We start from the raw sequence: 22419 nt of genomic DNA on the forward strand, positions 1-22419 counted from the left end.
CAATAATGGCCTTTATTTTCACTGACCTGAAGCTAACAGAGCAATGGTTTTTTGTTTTGTTTTGTTTTGTTCTGAGAGACAGGGTCTCACTCTGTCACCCAGGCTGGAGTGCAGTGGTGTGATCATAGATCACTGCAGCCTTGACCTTCTGGGATCAGGTTATCCTCTTGCCTTAGCCTCCTGAGTACTAAGAGTACAGGCACATGCTGTCACACCTGGTTAACTTTTTCATTTTTATTTTTCTAGAGACAGGGTCTTACTATGTTGCCCAAGCTGGTCTTAAACTCCTGGCCTCAAGCAATTCTCCTGCCTTGGCCTCCCAAAGTGCTGGGATTACAGTCTGGAGCCACTGTACCTGGCACCAAAAGCTTTTTCTGCTTCTCTGATGGCAACCCATGGTGAGAAATACTTCACATAGTGAACCAGCATATGCGCACACACTTGTATTTACGTGTATGAAACTAAACCAAGTATTTTGAGAAATAATACTTAAACTTAGTAGTAGAAATATGTTCACAATATATAGTTAAAATTAAAAAAAAGTAACAAAGCAAAGCAAAATAACTTTGCTGGTCCTGAGTCACTAAAGGGTGCATTATAACTTGTAATTAAAAAAACAATGACTTAGCTTATAAACAAGGGGAAGAGTAAATAAATTGCATGATATGAGTTAAATCATGGCTATCAAATCCCAAACATTCTATGAAATAGTTCCAATGTGTAGGTGTCCAATATGGTATTTCATGGCCATAAAAATTGATTCTAAGTTTAGATACTGAAAGTGAAATATAAATATATTTGAGCTAAGGTCAAATGGAGAAAATGGAACTCTGACATTCACTGCTATCTTTGTAGCTGTAATAATAGTAATACAATGGTTTTTTAAATAGTTCAATGACATGCTTGTTCAGTGAGATAGACATTTCATATGGAATTGTTTTGTTTATATAAAATGGATCTGGTTAGCTCCTCTCAAATACAAGCTATTTTTTTTTTTTTTTGAGACGGAGTTTCGCTCTTGTTACCCAGGCTGGAATGCAATGGCGTGATCTCGGCTCACCGCAACCTCCACCTCCCAGGTTCAGGCAATTCTCCTGCCTCAGCCTCCTGCTATTTTTTTTTTTAATATATCTAAGAATATACCCAAAATGTAGAACTACAAAAATTAACAACACAGAACAGAATTTCCTAATTTTTAAAAAACTGGAACATTCCTTTTATAATTGTATATAATTTTCAAAAATGACTTAGGTATTAACATTTTCTTTTCTTTTCTTTTTTTAGACAGAGTCTCGTTCTGTCACCCAGTATAGAGTACAGTGGCACAATCTTGGTTTACTGCAGTCTCTGCCTCCAGGGTTCAAGCAGTTTGCCTGCCTCAGTCACCCAAATAGCTGGGACTACAGGCATGCGCCATTACGCCTGGCTAATTTTTGTATTTTTTTTTTTTTTTTTTTTTTTAGTAGAGATGGGGTTTCACCATGTTGGCCAGGCTAGCGTTGAACTCCGGACCTCAAGTGATCTGCCCACCTCAGCTTCCCAAAGTACTGAGATTACAGGTGTAAGCCACCACACCCGGCCTAAAACTTTTATTTTATCATCTATATGGTATACAACAAGGGAATGTTGAAGTAAGATAAAACACAATTTGCTCAGAAATTCAAAATTATAAAGCATGACCTAAAATATACATTAAAATGTAATTAATGAGTATAAACAAAGATTAAGTAGAGTTTTTATGAACTAATAAATCTCTCATTTTGTTTTTTAAAAAATCCTCTATCCTGGGCAACCAAATAAGACCCTGTTTCAAAAAATATTAAAAAATAAAAATAAGGCTGGGCATGGTGGCTCACACCTGTAATCCCAGGACTTTAGGAGGCCAAGGTGGGTAGATCACAAGGTCAGGAGATCGAGACCATCCTGGCTAACATGGTGAAATCCCATCTGTACTAAAAATACAAAAAATTAGTTGGGCACAGTAGCATGCACTTATAGTCCCAGCTACTTGGGAGGCTGAGGCAGGAGAATCGTTTGAACCTGGGAGGCAGAGGTTGCAGTGAGCCAAGATGGTACCACTGCACTCCAGCCTGGGTGACAGAGGGAGATTCCATCTCAAACAACAACAACAACAACAACAACAACAAGCAAAATAAAAAAACTCAACTGATTTATTGTTATGATTTCTTATTTTAATTTAAAAATGCTAAGACAATTTTACCCTGTACTTCTTAGCAAAACCAAAAACAGATAAAATTATTTTGAAAGTTAAAAGTCTATACTAAATAATACTGTAATTATATTTTCTTGTTTCACACAGTGTTCAGAAACATTAAAACCATCTTAACTTGCTTTCAAGATTTAATTTAAAAGAAAATTTTAATCCAATGAATGCAATTTGTAAATCAGGAGATCAGTTTTATATAAATTTGAGGAACTGTCACTTTATTCTCCTTCTGAACTATGTAATTCAGCATGTGTTCCTTATGATTTTTCTCTATAGTCTATATATGTAATGAAGATGAATGAAACAATACAAGAATAAAACTTAAACTCCATATGGCCAAAATGACCATGGTGGCTAACAGGTTTTAGTAGACTTACAGGCACCCTGAATCTCCCTAATAGGCAGTCACTTGATTCACTTGATTTGAAAGCTCTGAAATGGTTCAACAATTTTACAATTATTTGTAAAGTAATTACAGATACTTAAAAAATCAGTACAGTGGTCGCTTGCTATACATGAGGCATTAGTTCCAAGCCCACCCATGGGTACCCAAATCTGTGCATACTCAGGTCTTGTAATTGGCTCTGCCAAACTTGCCTATACCAAAAGTTGGCCTTCCCTATATATACGTTTCACATCTTGCTAATAGCATATTTTCTTTTATTATTATTTATTATTATTTCAATAGTTTTGGGGGTGCAAATATGATATTTTCAATATGCTTTTGGTTGAAAAGAAATCCCTGTGAGAATGGACCTGCACAGTTCAAACACATAGTCTTCATGGGTCAATTGTAATTGAAATGACAAATTGATAAGAGATACCATCTGGCTTTTATGATATAATCTCCTGGAACCCTTACTAGGAAAAACGACCATATACCAAAACGTTGAACAAACCCTCAGCACAGGTTCATTCAAACTGGGCAATGACCATGCTTGGGGAAAGGTCAAGGGGCTCTGGTCCTATGTGAATATGCTAGAATTCGGAAACCAGGTTATGTTAGGGAAATAAGAAACATGAAATCTTTCAGATGAGTACACATGTTATAATGCTACATCAGCACTGTAAGATATGCTGGTAAAGGCATTTAGCCTATGCTGCAATTCACTCTACTCTAAGGGCCCAATGAGCAGTATTACTTGTCTTGTCTTGTCTTTGTTCAGTATAGTGCTCTTCTACCCAGCCTGGACTTTTTGCTCTAAAATTACGCATTCTTAAGCTAAACTCAAACTCCATGAGGTGTGATGACCTGGTTCAGGTAAATTAATAAGATGTCAATGCTTAAGAAATACAATCTGGCTGGGCATGGTGGCTCATGTCTGTAACCCCAGCACTTTGGGAGACTAAGGCAGGAGGATTACTTGAGCTCAGGAGTTTGGGATCAGCCTAGGCAACACAGTGAGACCTCGTCTCTACTAAAAATTAAAAAATTAGCCAGGTATGGTGTCACATGCCTGCAGTCCCAGCTACTCCAAAGGCTGAGGTGGGAGGATCACTTGAGCCCAGGAGTTTTGAGGCTGCAGTGAGCTGTGATCATGCCATTGCACTCTAGCCTGACAGAGTGAGACCCTGTCTCAAAAAAATAAAAATAAAAAGAAATTAAAAAAGAAATACAATCTAAGGGCTTTCAATATAGGCATTAAAAACAAACAAACAAAAATACCTATTTACTGTAATGCTATGTCACTATTTCACTTTATGAAGCTAAATAAGGCTCTAACTGTTTAATAATGGGGTTTACTTTAATTTCTGTAAAGATAAAGCAGGTATTGACAACAGGACTGGATAATAATCATCAACGAATTCGAAAGTTAAATTTCTACTGTCTTCAATTTCTAAAACAGTGGTCTATTTTTAAACATAAGTTGTTATCCTCTTAAAAGGTTGACAAGTCAAAGTGAGTTGTTTTTTGAGCTTGTCATCATAACTGTCAAAATGAGCGCTTGAATTTAAAACAAAGCTGACTTTCAAGGAAATCAAGAATTCATAGCAACGTAACTTACCTATGCACAGAAAATTTCCTTAAGACAATGTATCTTTCACTAAAAATAGCAGATTTTTTAAGTTAACATTAATGAAATTAACAGAGGCACTTTAAGAAAAAATAGCCCTCTAAATTCATTGCTAAGTCACTTCTATTACTACCCTATGTGTTATGTCACTCAGCATTTCCATATTAAAGCCTGAGTTCTTTATACTGAGCCTCTAGCACATCATATTCAGTTATTCAACAGTTCTTCAGTTCAATGAAAATACCGGATGGGTTCTATGAATCTATGAAGTAGATTATTAGACACAGAGATTACCAACACATATTCTCTACTCTTAAGAACTCATATAGTATAATGTAATACAAGAAAGTCTACTTTTACTAACGACTGAGGAGTTTTATTGGATGAATGACATACAAATAAAAAAATTATAAATACTGAGCTTAGACAAGGAATCCAGTTGAATACCACTTTATCTTGTTGAGTTGGCTTTCTATAGTTTCAATCTGTTTTCATTACTTTGCCAAGTATCTAAATCCAGATCTAGGTCCTTGGGGCACTCTTTTCATGATGGCTGTACATACAGCTCCAGATAAAAACTGTGCTCTACGAAATATTCAACTGAACTACAGATCAACTGCTTCTCGGAAATCCTTTAATACATTATTCTTAAACCCTTTAGCTAGAGTAAAGTCCAACAACTGATATTTTTGCAGTTTTGGCTTGACTTTTTCAATCTCATTTTTTTCTATACCATTTAGGCTAGTAATCCCCAACTTTTTGTTCATCTAGACACAGTGCAAGATGAGTACAACAATATCCTCCTATGGGTGTAAGCAGTTTTGTGTGCTGTATCCCACATAAAACTTGAATGCAAGGTTGAGAACCTCTCTTCCAGTCTGTGCTCAGAGAAACCAACTCCCACCATAGCTTCTGTGTGCAATTAACCTTAAATTATCTCTCTTGTTTTTCTATACCAAATTTTCTTTTTTTTTTTTTTTTTTTTTTTTTTTTTTTTTTTTTTGAGACGGAGTTTCGCTCTTGTTACCCAGGCTGGAGTGCAATGGCGCGATCTCGGCTCACCGCAACCTCCGCCTCCTGGGTTCAGGCAATTCTCCTGCCTCAGCCTCCTGAGTAGCTGGGATTACAGGCACGCGCCACCATGCCCAGCTAATTTTTTTGTATTTTTTTTTAGTAGAGACGGGGTTTCACCATGTTGACCAGGATGGTCTCGATCTCTCGACCTCGTGATCCACCCGCCTCGGCCTCCCAAAGTGCTGGGATTACAGGCTTGAGCCACCGCGCCCGGCCCTCTATACCAAATTTTCAATTCAGCAACCTCTATGCCACCACGACTCTGCCATTTATTTATTTATTTATTTATTTATTGGAGATAGGGTCTTACTTTGTCACCTAGGCTGGAGTGCAGTGGCATGATCATAGTTCACCACAGCCTCAAACTCCTGGGTTCAAGGGATCTTTCCACCTCAGCCTTCCAGGTAGCTGGAACTACAGATGTATACAACCATACCTGGCTGATTTTTGTATTTTTGGTAGAGATGGGGTCTCACTATGTGGCTCAGGCTAGACTTGAACTCCTGACCTCAAGCAGTCCTTCCACTTTAGCCTCCCAAAATGCTGCTGGGATTATAGGCACAACCCACTGTACTGGGCTCTTCTTCATTTTTTATCCTACTTCTTACTGTGCCATTACTTCTGGGCCATCATTAAATGATCATTCCCAAACCCACATTTCCATCTCAGTTTTGTTTACAGAAGAGAATCTGAACAATTAAAGTAAACATACTTAGGGAAGTGATTTATCCATCAGTTATACATATAGACAAATACCATAGACTACCATATGTAGGTACATACATACATGTCTTCAGACACATACTTCTGTCCTTTTCTGTACTGAACACTGCTACCTCCCTACCTTTTCAGCCTTATTTGGAATCTAGCTAGGTAACAAGGGGAAGAATCCCTTAATATAGACAATCCACAAAGCAGATATTATGCCAGTGGATAATTAAGGATCATTTACTATGCCATAATGAGAGAATCCTCTTATAAGCCACTGGACTTTTTAGATACAATCAGAGGAAGAGAATGTGCTGGGTCTTTATGAAATCCAAAAATGACTTAAAAAACATTAAAGGTGACTTTACAAGTAAGGTATGCCAAATAACAGAAAACATTTTACACATGGTTTTTATCATCAAAAAAATTACTCTTTAAAGAAGTTATCCTAGATGATATTTAATAATGTTGTCACTACATATTTTTCTTACGTATAGATTATTACACTAAAGTACATTACTATTGAACTGCAAAAGAGTAAAAAATATTTGTATAGTCTTAGGTATAGCCTTTCTCCATGTACTGGGGTAACTTGAATAGAATTTTAAAAACTTAGACAAAACAATCTCCTGCATGTGTTTGGTATCAAAAGACCACAATTTTAAACATGGTTGGAAGTATTTTGGCAACTTTAAGAAACATGAAATATCTTTCTCATAATGGTTACTGGATTAACTAGATTGATAGTATTATTTTTCCCGGAAAATCAGGCTTTAATTTTAAACATGAACTACACTTTTTATTTATTAAAAAAAATGTTTTTGCCATCCAAATAAATCAGTGTCATAAACACCAACTACAAATAAGAGTTTAATTAAATAGAAAGTTTTACATACGTGAGAGTTGTTTCCATTCTTGAGACTTGTTCAAGGTCTTCATCAGGGTCCCTGAATCCAGTAAAGTAGTAATAAGACTTGTTCCATTTGATGGGCCTGTCAGGCCTCCTTTTAGCTTCTTTGAGAGGCTGGGTATGCACATTAGTATTCAAGCTTTGGATATGTTCAACAGATAAACTGCAGGAGTTGAGAATATATAATACTGTGCTTAGCAGATCTCTGGTGTGCAAAGTAAATTTGACTGCTCGAAATCCTAGAGAATATAATTCCCCCAAACAATTAATACAGGTGATTATTTGCTTTATTTCAACATTTATACAATCAAAATCTTTTAAAACATTCCATTACTGATTTAAATTTGTCCTATTGGCAAACCACCTGTAAATGGAAAACGACTTTCCTTCTCCAAAACTATACCACACTATTTTTACCTTCATGAATTCCTTCAATCGCTCCATTTTCTAGTTTGGCCACAGTGACCAAACCCATCCCAGCCCAAGGAGGGGATTCAGATTATTCTCAATTCTGTTGATAAATCTGGTCTGTTAAGAGACAGAAAAGCTCTCCTATAAGCAGGTGTCCACCAAACACAGTTTCTAGTGGAGAGAGGACAGAGAATATAGGTATGCACTGTGACAGTGGGTTAGATAAGAGGGGCCATATAATCTAGTCTCAGTGGTCACAGAAACCGATCTTGAATTTTCTCTGATTGAAGCAGATGGTCCTCATACTTGCTCACTTAACTAGGTAGTAACCCAATATTTTCAGGGGTGATTTAAAATTCTAATTGTTTAAAAGTTACTGATTTTGATGTTGAGTAATCATTGGGCTAAGGTAAGTAATCTAAATTGTTAAGTCATCAATAGAAAATCCACTGGTTTGGTTTTTTTTTCCTTTCTTTTCTGGGTGTTAGGCATGGTTCCAGTTGAGTTTACGTACCTTTTCAATCAACACCACTACCAACTATGCCATTGTCATTTCTCTTATCAAAAGTGAAGAAACATAGATTAAGAATGAAGCCAGGGCGTAAATCTGTGTTGACACTAAGCCAAATATTTTCTCTATTACCACATGCTGACTTCTTGCTTCTTAAAACACATTTTTAATTAGTTTTGGAAATTATACATGTATAAGTACAAGCTTATTATAAAATTAGAGATACATACAGTAAAAGCAAAAGTCTCATGTTAACAGGCATATAACTTTAAATCTTTACTTGAGGTAATCAATATTAACAGGTACATATTCTAAGATGGTAGCCACTAGCACATGGGGCAATTTAAAATTAAATTGACTGATATGAAGTAAAAATTCAAAATTAAGTTCTTTGGCCACATTGGTCACATTTCAAGAGCTCAATAAGCACATGGGGCTAGGGCCTGCCATATTAGATGATGCAGATATGGAACACTTCCCTCATCACAGAAAGTTCTCTTGGACAGCACTGTTCTTTGACCTTTCCCATCTATGTGCTTGTGTGTATCATGTATGATATATATGCACGTGTGTTTATATGAACACATACACAGTTTGAATTATTTCTTAATATATATATTAAGTGGATTCTAGATACATTACCTTGAAACATGCTTTCGTCACTTAAACTGGGTGACCCTTCCATATCTGTATGTATAGATCAACCTCATTCTTTTTAGCAGCTGCATACTAGTCTTTATTTTCTTGTCTTTGTGGATGACAGACACCACAATTTAAATCATTCTGAGAGATAACACATTCTGCTTGCCACACCGACTTATGAGATTCAGAACATGCTGATGAAGAAAGAACTTTCTTTTTTAGTTCAATAATTTGGGTAAACTGAGAACTACCAGCAAGGGAATTATTCTAGTCAGTGAAGGACGAAAGGAAAATCCAAATTGCTACATTGGAGATTAAGAAAAAATAGCTTGTTTTCAGAAGTGCAAAGTAAAGGAGTAAATCTATTTCTATCTCAATTTATCAGCTTCATTATTTAATCCAACATAAGAGCTGCTATACAGTGAGGACTATCTGTACCACACTGCAAATATCCTTTACTGGTTCCTCGGGATACATTCCACAAAGAATTTTGTGGCTTTGGGAAGAGAATTCCAAGCTGCAGTTTGCACTAATTTATACACCTGTCAATAATGTGGGAAAATGCATTTTTACCATCTATGGGTATTACCAGCAAGAAAAAAAAATTAATAGGCAAAAAATAGTAACTAATTATCTAAGTGTGCATTCAAATACTGAGGCTAAAGATTTATTTTTTATTTTTTAGACAGGGTCTCACTCTGTCACCCAGGCTGGAGGGCAATGGTGCCTGCCATCTTGGCTCACTGCCACCTTTATCTCCTGGGCTCAGGTGATTCTCCTACCTTAGCCTCCTGAGTAGCTGGGACTATAGGCACATGCCACCATGCCTGGTTAATTTTTTGTATTTTTTAGTAGAGATGGAGTTTTGCCATGTTTCCCGGGCTGGTCTGGAACTCCTAGACTCAAGCAATTTGCCTGCCTTGGTCTCTCAGAGTGCTGGGATTATAGGCATGAGCCACCATGTATGGCCTAAAGATTTTATTATACTTAACTGACCATTTATATTTATTATTTCCTGAACTGTGTATTCATCATCTTGGCCCATTTTTGCAATGGAGCTACTCTGGTTTCTCTTCAATCTGTAAAAACTCTTTATATATGAGCATTATCTTTTTGTCATATATGCTATATATTTTCTCCCATTTCTAGTTTAATGTTTTCTATAACTTTTACATTTTTGTTTTTAAAGACAGTCTTGGCCAGGGACAGTGGCTCACACCTGTAATCCCAGCACTTTGGGAGGCCCAGGTAGGTGGAACACAAGGTCATGAGATAGAGTCAATCCTGGCCAACATGGTGAAACCCCATCTCTACTAAAAATACAAAGATTAGCTGGGTGTGGTGGCACGTACCTCTAGTCCCCGCTACTCGGGAGGCTGAGGCAGGAGAACTGCTTGAACCTGGAAGGTGGAGGTAGCAGTGAGCTCAGATCACACTATTGCACTCCAGCTTGGTGACAGAGCGACACTCCAGCTCAAAAAACAAACAAACAAACAAACAAACAAACAAACAAAAAAAGACAGTCTCTCTATGTTGTCCAGGCTAGCCTCAAACTCCTGGACTCAAGTGAATCTCCCATTTCCATCTTCTGAGTAGCTGGGAGTACAGGCTTGTGTCACCATGCCCAGCTATAAGCATTTTTTGTGTAAAAAAATCATTAAAAGTTAACCATTAACTGAAAGTAAAAGATTCTGTTTTTACTCAGCCAGAGCTGGCTACAGCTATTTGTCTTAGTGTTAATTCACAGAAAGTTCTTAGTAAATCTTTAACTTGTTTTAAAATGTATTCTAATAACAGCATTTATTTCCTCATGAACCACCAAAAAGATATGGAGCAGAAGAAATAATTTCAGACTTTAAGGATTTCAATGTATTAATAATGCCAAAGACTCATAAAATTTCATATTGAAAATCATTAGTAAATATTTAACCTTATCACCATCTTAATTACTGAAAGCTGATTAATGATTTCTAATGTTCTAGAAATAAAAATTTTTTAAAAACCTACTTGATTTTAATTTTATAATCAGGTAAAAATGTTACAGAAGTAAAAATGCTTTTAATCTTTGTCAGAGGGCCAATCTTTGTTATAAAGGCAAAAGGAAAAATGATTAACTGCAATATTTTAAAAGAAGAATAAATAAATAATGCGGTATACAAGTAAAAACACTGGACTAGGGATAAGGAAACATTAGTTCCAGTACTGGTTGTGTCCCTAATTTGCTGTGTGAAACTGTCTAAGTTTTCCACTAAGCTTTCGAATTCAGTTTACTCTTTAACTCCATGTATATTCAATATTTAAGACAAATCCAGCTGACGGTGATATAGAAGTAGTAGTTGTAGCTGTAGGAATGAGCTTGACTCCCTCAACCACATACAAATAAAAACAGATTGATGATAATATTTTTATTTTAAAAACTATAAAGGATGTAATCTGCCTCTAAAAATTCCATCTGTCCTCCTGAAGAAATCAAGAAACCTAAGTAGACCACTACATATAAGGAAGGTTTTATTGAATTCCTAGCCTAATCTTGATCCTGAGTTAACAGGAGCATATATCTATTTAAAATATTTATGAATATTTGGTTTTATACAAGTAACAATGCATCTCAGTTGCTTATGAGACTCTCATGGCTACAAATAGCACATTCATAATGGATTTAAACTTTCAAACAGAACTGTGTCACTCAGAGTGATCAACATGCTTATTATTCATTATTTACAGCATTCTTCAGTACAGCTGTTCCTTCACAAAAGGGCTACGAGTTGACTTTCTGATTTTAAGTATTGAAGAATAGGACTATTTTAATAAAAACCGTAAGGCAGAGGTAGATGGAGAAACTGCCAAAAAAAAAAAAAAAGAATCTGTGACTCCTGATCTCCCATATTCAACTATGAGAGAATAAAAGGTAGGAGACCGTATATTATCAAATACTAGTCCCTGCAGAGACTGGGTGAGGAGTTGTCTTCAACAAAAACATCCTACTTCAGCACTCTTCAGATCAAGCTCTTCCTCCTTCCATTTGAGGTCCTGAGAGCCGTGGGAGAGTAAGGTGTATGGCAGGGATCTTTCATGTGAGTGGCCTCTACACAGTTCTCCAACTCTTTCATTTTAATAAATGAAGACCCAAAACTTAAGGTCACACAGCTAGGTCACTGGCAGAGCTAGAAACAGATTTTAGATTCCAAAGACCTATCAAATTCTGAGTTTTATAATAGTTTGTTTCAAAAAAAAAATTACAGTGTGTCCTCTGTTTTACCTTAACTCATAGAAAGCACTCAGCAAATATTTAAATTGTCGTAAGTTCATTCTAAAAATATAGTTATTTCCTCAAGCATCATCAAAAGCATGTATAATTACAGAAATGATAGGCCTTTAGTGATCTTTACCTCAATATTTGTCCTTAATTTTAAATATGGGAAAGTAGTGACAAAAGGTAGTGAAAAAAAGGTTGTCTGCTAAGATCAACTGGATTTTAGAAGTAGCATTAAGTTGAAGTTAAAAGACGGGGTTCAAGATCTATATTCTTTCTCTCTGGTCTTGGGAAAGGCACTAAACAAAACTAAGTTACAATTGGGTAAATACTGCCAGCCTCAGAGTATTTGGAGGACTAAATAAGAGAATGCAAGCTATGGTTTTTAGAAATACATATTGTTATGGACATGTTTAACACTTAAAGTAACACCGAACTAGAAAAGGGACAAATAGGAACACTTTAGTTTTATACACGAAAAAGTTTAAACATGCAAAAAAATCGTTGGTTCAAACATAATATAGCTAGGAATAGAATCTAATTCTAAGAAAACAATCAATTAAATGCTATTATTTTTCTATGACTAAAGTTTTGATCCAAAGGCATTCTGACAATGTCAAAATTAATGAATACATTTAACATGAAGCTTGCAAGGGACACAGCAGAAATAAAAAACGTACCGGAAGTACCAAAAGGTTCCTGGCCATCAGAGGAACTCTGGTCTGTTTCTCTTACATAAAATGTGAGCTGAGTTGGTTTCAAAGACTTGAAGCCTGGTTTCTGGAGGTTTTCTAAGTAGACACTTAACCTCTTAAGAGAATTTTCATTGACTTCCTGGAAAAAATCATTAAGGGCATTTACACACAAAATAGAATAAGAAAATATCATAAACTAATCTGACCTTTTAAATACATTATTGAGTATTAAATAATTTAGTACTTTTAAATGTTGGGATTTCATAGCTCTTTGGTAAAAGATAAAATTGGATCTACATCTCACAACATGTAATAAAATGAACTCCATATGGATAAGATGTAAAAAGATGTAACCACATAATAGAAGAAAACATGGTTGAATTCCTTTATAACCTAAATTTAGAAAATGCCAATGATTAAATATCCCAAAGTAATAAACGTTTGTTTAATTTATTATAATATGATGTTCTTAGCCATTATGAGTCCTGTAGGCAAGTGTGGTACATTTATTGCCACTCTAAGACTAAATTGTCATCATTATTTTTTGATAAATATTTCTATTTTTGCTAAAAAGCAACAAAAGAAGGCTAAACATAGTGGTTCACGTCTACAATCCCAGAACTCTTTGGGAGGCTGACGTGGGCAGATCGCCTGAACTCAGGATTCTGAGAACACCCCAGGCAAAATGGTGAAACCCCAACTCTACAAAAAATACAAAAATTAGTTGGGCATGGTGATATGTGCTTGTAGTCCCAGCTACTCAGGAGGCTGAGGTAGGAGGATCACTTGAGCCCAGGAGTTTGAAGCTGTAGTGAGCCCCTTGATGGTGCCACTGCACTCCCCACCTGAGTGACAAAGCAAAACTCTGTCTCCAAAAAATTGAAATAAATAAATAAATGATTACATATAGGAAGTGAATAGGAATTGGGTAACAGAAATAGGAATACAGGAGCAACTTCTCATTAAACTTGGTATTTAGTTTTAATTTTTTTTTCTTTGAAACCAACAAAGGTTTTGCAGATTTTAAAAGTAAATCAAAGAGGATTTAAAAAGAAAAAAACGCTGTGCATCGCTGTGAAACCCTGGACTTTTGAGTCTGATGCTATGAATAGATGGGACTTTAAGCCAGTCTTCCTTAGAAAAGGGCAAGGGTTTTCTATAATAGCGGGAAGAAGACTGAATTGAACATGTGGTGACAAGAAGAATGAAAAGGACTTCATGGAGCTTGTAGTTCAGTGAGGGGAGAAAAATAAACAACAAACCTAATAAATAAGGAAATAGGGTACATGGAAAGGAAAAAAACAAAACAAAACAGAAGTACTGCAGGGTAAAGAGGAGGGGGAATGCTAGAGAAGGAAAGCAGAGATTGCAATTAAAAATAGGGTAGTTGGCCGGGCGTGGTGGCTCATGCCTGTAATCCCAGTACTTTGGGAGGTGGGCGGATCACAAGGTTAAGAGATCGAGATCATCCTGGCTAACAGGGTGAAACCCCCGTCTCTACTAAAATACAAAAATTAGCTGGGTGTGGTGGTGCGTGCCTGTAGTTCCAGCTACTCAGGAGGCTGAGGCAGAAGAATTGCTTGAACCAGGGAGGCGGAGGTTGCAGTGAGCTAAGATCATGCCACTGCACTCCAGCCTGGCGCCTGGCGACAGAGTGAGACTCTGTCTCAAAAAATAAAAATAAAATAAAATAAAATAGGGAGGTTTAAACAAAACAAAACAAACACAAGTAAAGTAGGATAGTCTGGGAGAGCCTCACTGAAAGGTGACACTTCAGTGAGAAAGTAAAGGACAAGCCATATCTGGGATATCTGGAAAAAGGATGCTCCAAGCAGAGGGAGCAGCTAGGGCAAAAGCTCAAAACAGAGGAGGAGTCAATAAATACAAGTTTAAAGAGAACATGAAAATGTAAACTTATCAGAACCATTAAGCTCTAGACACATTGCGTCAGGGGTCCCCAAAACCACTCTCAAGTTCAATGATTTAATAGAAGGATTCATAGAACTCAGACAAGCTGTTTTACTCACCATTGTGGTTTATTACAACGAAAGAATGCAGATTAAAATTAACAAAGGGAAAAGGTATAGATAGAGAGCAGAATCAGGAGAGACAGGTGCAAGCTTCTAGTTGTCACTTCACGGTGGAGTTTCATAGACAGTGCTTAATCCCCTCAGCAAAGGTGTGTGACAATACGTGAGAAGTGTTGCCAACCAGGCAATTTCATCCAAGTCTGGATGTTCAGAATTTTACTGGGGGTCAGTAAGGTAAGCATTTAGTGCTTATGTAAGTCACTTTAGCTTTTCAGTCTCAGCTCGCCAAATCCCCCAGGTCAAAAGAATACAGTGCAGCCCAGGGCCTTAGACACAGGAAAACAGGTATTCACTATAAATCATATTGTTAGCATAAACTATCTGGCATGGTCCAAGGCCTCAGGCAAGCCAGAAACAGTCCTATCAGGTAGGACATTCCAAGGACTCAGAGCTCATCTCCCAGGGGCCAAAGGTTAGCACTGAGGTCAGACCTTTCTTTAGAATGTGCAAGGTTTAAGCAATCCAAGCTCGCTGAGTTAACCCTTTACCACACATAGAAGTTTTTGTTGTTTGTTTTTTAAATTTAAGAGATGAGGTCTCACTATTGCCCAGGCTCGAATTCCTGGGCTCAAGTAATCCTCTTGCCTCAGTATCCCTAGTAGCTGGGACTACAGGTGTGCCATCATGTCCTGCTGCATACAGAAGTCTTAATTTTAAAAAATGCATTGGTAGAAGAACATTAAAGTATTACTAAGCTTGATTTTTCCATACATGTTGAATATTAACATGTCAAATTATTAATGCATCCCCAAGGTAATGAGTATTTTTCTGTTGATTCAAGTTACTGATTACTTAGAAAAGTTCTGACTTTGAGTAACCAACATATGTATCAAATATCATAATCAGAATATTTCCTAGAAGCAAAAAAGCAAAATAGATTTATTTTCCATTGCAAGTAGAAAAATATAACAATGTTCTAATTTTCAAGATTTTAAGTTAGTTTTCATATTAAACTAGATATCAGTGTTAATGAAAATAAAAGGAACCAATTAAGTAATTCCAAAGCACATGGCTTTGTAATATATAGTAGTCCCTTGGTATCCATGGGGAATTGGTTCCAGGACTTCCTGTGGACACCAAAATCCACAAATGCTCAAGTGTCTCATATAAAATAGGGTAGTATTTGCAAATAACCTATGTATATCCTCCCATATACTTCAAATCATTTCCAGATTACTTATAATACCTAAAATAATGTAAGTGCTATGGAAGTAGTTGTTATCCTGTGTTGTTCAGGGAATAATGACAAGAAGGAGAAGTCTGTTCATGTGTAGTACAGATGTTTTTTTTCCCCTAATATTTTCAGCCTGAGGTTGGTTAAATCCATGGATGCAAAACCCATGGATATGAAGGGCTGACTGTATTTTCTAATGTTAAAATATATTGACTGTTTTAACTACATCTACCATAAGTCATTTTTCATTTCAGTTTGTATTCCTGGAGCACACATTAACTGATGTTGTAGGGAAGTGGTCCAGCAGCATGCATCATAAGGAAAAATCACTAGGGCACTGAAAACTCTTCCATGTATCATCCTTAAAAAAAAACAAAAAACAAAAAAAAAAAAGAGATTGATCATGATAAGAGAGGTCTCAGGTTTTCTTTCAAACCCTCAATTGTATTTCAAAAATTAGTACCAAAAACATGATTACTAGTACTCTAAAGAGTTCAAATGACAGCTTTATTGCCTGTACAAAACAATGACAGCTTTCACAAAAAAAGCTATATTTTCAATTTTCAGTATCTACATTTCAAATTAGTTCAAAGCATTGATCATATCACCACAACAGAATAATCCAAATTTATAAAATTCTATGTATTCTACTGTATCAAAGGTAAATAAACTAAACAGAAATGTACACTAATGGTTAAAAAATAAATAGATGTTTACCCTTTCTATGGGGTGCTGTCCAAAGAAATCTGGATGTACTGCAAAGTAGAACGGCCTCAAGGCATTGACTGCTTCAGCTCCTGATAAAGCTCTTGAATAGGGAAACCAGTGTGGCAGTATCTTCTCTAGACATAACCTTTTAAAAAGATGCAGACAGGTTATTCATTGAGGCACTCATACACACACAAATCCTCCATGTATAAAGTCAGAATAAAACTAAAAAGTACTAGGCACAGCAAAAACAAGATAGATTTTTTGTGGTTTTCTGAAATCTATTAGTTTTACAAGTGGTGAGTGCCACATGGTTTCTAAAACCATGGTTATACATTTTTCTGGTGGAATATGAGAAATATTAAATCTTCCCCTCAATACTCCACTTTGAAATTCAGCTAACTTCATTGCAAATAACAATTTTCTTTATAATTTTCTTATTCAGATAAAAAAAACTTAATATCTAATAGTGTATTCCTTTCCTCTTCCCTTTCTTTTTCTTTCCTCTTTTTGTTTCTTTTTTCCTCTCTTCCTTTCTCCCTCCCCTTCTCCCTCTTTCCCTCCCTCCAACCTCTCTCCCCCTGTCTTCCATCTCCTTCCTTCCTTACTCCCTCCCTCCCTCTCTTCCTTCCTTCTTTCCTTCCTCCTTTTCTTCCTTCCTTCCTTCTCTCTCTCTCTCTCTCTCTCTCTCTCTTTCTGACAGAGTCTTGCTTGTCACCTAGGCTGGAGTGCAGCGGTGCAATCAGGAATCGCTGCAGCCTTGACCTCTGGGACTCAAATGATCCACCCACCTAACCTTCAAGCAGCTGGGACTACAGATGCATGCTACCACACCCAATTAGTTTTTTGCTGATCTCAAACTGCTGGCCTTAAGGAGTCCTCCCACCTTGCCATCCAAAAGCAATGGAATTACAGTCATAAGCCACCATGACTGGCTCAATTTTTTTCTTTCTAGCAGCAAACATTTTGATAATTATTATACTTCAAAAGAGATACAGATGTCTATTAGTTCATTCCCTCATTATTAGCACACTAAAATTATACTAGTTGGATAACTTGATATTCTTTTTTTTTCAGACACCGTCTCACTCTGTCGCCCAGGCTACAGTGCAATGGTGTGATCTCAGCTCACTGCAACCTCTGCCTCCTGGGTTCAAGCAATTCTCCTGCCTCAGCCTCCTGAGTAGCTGGGATTACAGGCGTGTGCCACCATGCCTGGCTAATTTTTTTATTTTTAGTAGAGACAGGTTTCACCATGGTCTGGTGAAACTTGAACTCCTGATCTCATGATCTGCCTGTCTCGGACTCCCAAAGTGCTGGGATTACAGGCGTGAGCCACTGTACCCAGCCTATTTGCAGTTTTTTGAAAGCACTTCCACGACACCTATTTTAAAACGTTGTAATTTACCTTTTCCATCCTAAGCTGCTTCTTTTTTTTTTTTTTGACACAGAATCTCACTCTGTCGCCCAGGCTGGAGTGCAGTGGCGAGATCTTGGCTAAACCTCCACCTTCTTCGTTCAAGCAATTCTCCTGCCTCACCCTCAGAAGGAGCTGGGATTACAGATGTGTGTCACTAGGCCCAGCTAATTGTTGTATTTTTAGTAGAGATGGGGTTTTCCCATGTCGGCCCGACTGTTCTTGAACTCCTGACCTCAGAAGATCTGCCCACCTCCCAAAGTGCTGGGATTACAGGCATGAGCCACTGCACCTGGTCCAACCAAAGCTTTTTATAATGAAGTCTCTAGACATTGTACATGCTTTTGTTCTCATACATCTGAACCTTTTATAAAGTCAGTATATGGATTTGTACATGAAGGAATAGAACAGGAGTTTAAAGCAAAGGAAACAATCAGCCAAGATTAATAAACATGAGCTAGTCTAAGTAAACCACAGTGGCAACTCCGGTTATCCCTCTGAGCTTCTGTTCTGATTTCCCAACGTCTGACATATACTTAGCTCTCCTGCCAGCTGCTCAAATTTTACATATCTAAAAAAAAGGAGTACAGGTCATTATTATCTTTCTAAACTCAGCCTGGTTACAGAAGACTAGGGAGCAGTTAACAACTCAATCCAGGATTATCTTATTTTTGTTATTGTGGTACCACGTTTCTCAATGTGGCAAAGCACAAAACCCACATTAGTTCACTACCCTCATTCACTTTCAGTTAGTACAGTCTTCTCACTTTACAATGTTCAATGAAATAATTCCTTCTTTCTACTTTCTCTGCTATCAATTATTATCACTATAAAATGGACAGTACAGTCTTATAATTAGTCTACTCTGCTGTCCCTTTCTCTGACCATACTGGGTATCACCAACAGATTAACTTTCCTAAAATCCTACCATCACTGTATTCCTTACTCAAATAGCTTTGGTGGTGCCCTAATTCCTGAAGAATACAGTAAATCCACTCCTTAGTCTGGTATTAGAAGCCCTCTTTGATTGTTTCCCCATCAATCTTTCCAACTTGATCTCCAATTAAGGATTTGACTGGATTCTGTAAGGAAGATTTCCTTATAGAAACCCTCAGTTCCAGCTCCCAAGAATCTTCCTCATTCTTCCCTTTTTGTCCTACATAATTTCTAAGCCCTAATGCACCCTCCCTGACCTGCATTTTTACCTATCTAAACGGTACTGTCACTGAACAATTAACTGCACACCTCCATGTGCCAGGAGGCATTATACCTATTCCCCAGAATCTTTCCTTTTGTATTCTCATTAGTCTCCCCCTCTTTTAAACTCTAAAGAAAAGAAACTGTGTGCCGAAGTGAACTGAAACGTAAGACCAAAAAGTGAATTGTGTTAAGAGGAAACTTGATCTGTTTTTAGGCTTTTCACACCTAACTATTCTGAAAGAGTATTATTTTTACCTTCCACTCTGAATGTACTCTTGGAGGACCTGTCTGCTCACGTAAATTTTCTTTCCTTTTTTGTTCTAGCTTTTGACCATAAATTCAGAAGTAGAAAAATAATAACACACTGAAATTAACCAAATGCATAACAGACCTCCCCCCACCAATACTAATTACAGATTGGACCACGATGCTTACCTCCTCATAGGTCTCAGGTGGCAAAACATTTCTGAATATATATGGACGTCAACTTCCAGGCATCCATTAATTGCTTAAAAGTTAAGCAGATACCACAAATGAACAAGTGGAATTTGAAATGTAAAACACATTATGATTTATATTATCACCCCAAAATATGAAATACTTTGTTATTAATCTTATAAAACATATATAAGATCTAGATAAGGAAAACTACAAAACTCAAGATGAAGGAAATAGGAAGGCTAAATAAATGCAGAGATACTCCATGTTCACGGATAGGAAGACTCAATATTGTCAAGATGTCATTCGTCCCAACTTGATCTATAGATCCAACGAAATTCCAATCAAAATCCCAGCAAGTTAATTTGTGGATATGACAAATGGATTCTAAAGTTTATAAGGAGAGGCAAAAGACACAGACAGTAGCCAACTTAATAAGGAAGGAGAACAAAGGTGGGAAAACTGACACTACTTTATTTCAAGACTTACTCTAAAGCTAAAGTAATCAAGACAGTGTGGTGTTGGTGAAAGAATGAATAGATCCACAGAACAGAATAGAGAGCCCAGAAATAAATTCATACGAATAAAGTCAACTAACCTTTGGCAAAGGAACAAAGGTAATCCAGTGTAGCAAAGACAGTTTGTTCAACAAATGACACTAAAACAACTGGACATCCACATGCAAAAAAATTAACCCCGATAGAGACCTTATGTTTTTCATAAAAATGAGCTCAAAATGGGTCATAGACCTAAATATAAAATGCCATAAAACTCCTAGAAGATAACAAAAGAGAAAATCTAGATGACCTTGGGGAAAGAGATGACTATTTGGATGTAACACCAAAGGCACCATCCAGCTTAAGTAATAAGCTGGACTTCGTTAAAACTGAAAACTTCTGCTCTGTGAAAAACAACGTCAAGAGAATGAGAAGACAAGCTGCACACTTGGAAGAAAATATTTGCAAAAGACACATCTGAAAACAAACTGTTAACCAAAGTATACGAAGAACTTCTGAAGCTTAACAATGAGAAAACAAGGAACCCAATTAAAAATGGTCAAAAAACCTTAACATTTTGACATACAGAGGGCAAATAAGCATATGAAATGCAGTTTAATATCATGTATCATCAGACAATTGCAAATTAAAACAACAATGAGATGCCACTGCACATCTATTAGAATGGCCAAAATCCAAAACACTGACAACAACGCCTGCTGGTAAGGATGTACAGCCACAGCAACTCTCATTCACTGCTAGTGGAAAGTGGGCAGTTTCTTATGAAAGTAAACATACTATTACAATACTCTCCAGCAACAGCAGTCCTTTGTAATTTACAAAACAAACTGAAAACAATGTCTACACAAAAACCTGTGTACAGGTGTTTACAGAGGCTTTATTCATAACTGCTAAAACTTGGAAGCAAACAAGATGTCCTTTAGTTTAGTAAATGGATAAACTGTGATACATCCAGACAACTGAATATTATTCAGGATTAAGAAAGAAGTCAGGGAGGAAACTTAACTGCATCCTACTAAGTTAAAGAAGTTGGCTGGGTACAGTGGCTCACATCTGTAATCCTAGCACTTTGGGAGGCTGAGGTGGGGGTATCACCTGAGGTCAGGAGTTCAAGAACAGTCTGGCCAACATTGTAAAACCTTGTCTCTACTAAAAATACAAAAATTTGCCAGGTATGGTGGTGGGCGCCTGTAATCCCAGCTACTATCGAGGCTGAGGCAGTAGAACTGCTTGCACCCAGGAGGCAGAGGTTGCAGCAAGCCGAGATTACGCCATTGTACTCTAAGTTTGGGCAACATGAGCAAAAACTCCATCTCAGAAAAAAAAAAAAAAAGAAGAAGTGAATCTGAAAAGAGTGCAATCTCTATGATTCCAAGTATATGAACTAAGCAGTCTACGAAAGGCAAAAAGTCTGAAGACAGTATAAAAAGATCTTTGGTTGCCATGGGTTAATTGGTAGGGAGGGAGGAACAGGCAGAGAGCAGAAGATTTTTAGGACAGTGAAACTATTCTGTATGAATACTACAATGGTGGAAGCATCAATTGCCAACATTTGTCAAAATCCTTAGAATGTATATTGAGTGAATGAATCCTAACGTAAAAAATGGATTTTGGGTGATAAGGATATGTCAGTGTAGACTGACTGTAATAAATATACCATTCTGGTGTGGATGTTGATAGTTAGGGAGGTTATGTGTCAGCAGGGATGGGAGTATATGAAACTCTCTTTACTTTCTGCCTAATTTTGTTGTGAACCTAAATTGCTCTGAAAATTAAAGTCTATTTTTAAAATGAGCTATAGAGATAAAAGTGGGGGAAAGGATTTGTATCATATGAACTTTTCCAACTTTTCTAGCAAGACATTGGAGTATACTGTGGTCTCCCTATCAACTGACCAAGTGATTTTTAAATCCTATGAGCAGTACCTTATTAAAGTCTTGCAAGTCTATTTTATTCACATAACCACCAGGTAAAAAATTATTTTCTCTCCTATGTAATTGAGCTCTGAGCTTTTTCTGTTATCCATTATTCCATTCTTGTAGAGATCTGTTGAGCAGCACATTCTCATCAAACAAATCACCACATGGCTAAAGTCCTATTCTGTAAAATCTTAAGCACTGTGTGTGTGTGTGTGTGTGTGTGTATGTGTGTGTGTGTGTGTGTGTATGTGTACATATATACATATATACATATGAAGCAGCCAATATATGTGAAACAAAGTAACCTAATGAAACATAACTGTCATTAATAGAATGAGAGAAAATTTGAAATGAAAAATCAGAAATTTTTTTTAAAAAGTGCATTCTCAAACAAAAACAAATACTTCATTTCTAGGTTGAATGATATGGCAAAAGTTTCTTAGAAACAGAATGTGTTTATAGATATCCATTTAAATATTTAAAAGGTGTGCCAGGTGCAGTGGATCACA

At 36.8% G+C, this 22419-nt stretch overlaps 1 protein-coding gene across 4 annotated transcripts in view; it reads right to left on the reverse strand.

The window, feature by feature from the left end:
• The window catches only part of TCAIM (T cell activation inhibitor, mitochondrial), a 68136-nt gene that overhangs the window by 37458 nt on the left and 8259 nt on the right, over positions 1-22419 (reverse strand). For all 4 annotated transcript variants that reach the window (XM_003926221.4, XM_074404021.1, XM_003926222.4 and 1 more), the window contains exons 2-5: positions 19471-19543; positions 16428-16563; positions 12432-12585; positions 6921-7173 (exon numbers count right to left, since the gene is read on the reverse strand). In XM_003926221.4, the coding sequence (XP_003926270.1) occupies positions 6921-7173; positions 12432-12585; positions 16428-16563; positions 19471-19499 (572 nt within the window). In that variant the 5' untranslated portion in view covers positions 19500-19543. The remainder of the gene's footprint in view (positions 1-6920; positions 7174-12431; positions 12586-16427; positions 16564-19470; positions 19544-22419) is intronic.

The sequence above is a fragment of the Saimiri boliviensis genome, chromosome 8 (assembly GCF_048565385.1).
Source record: "Saimiri boliviensis isolate mSaiBol1 chromosome 8, mSaiBol1.pri, whole genome shotgun sequence".
NCBI lineage: Eukaryota > Metazoa > Chordata > Mammalia > Primates > Cebidae > Saimiri > Saimiri boliviensis.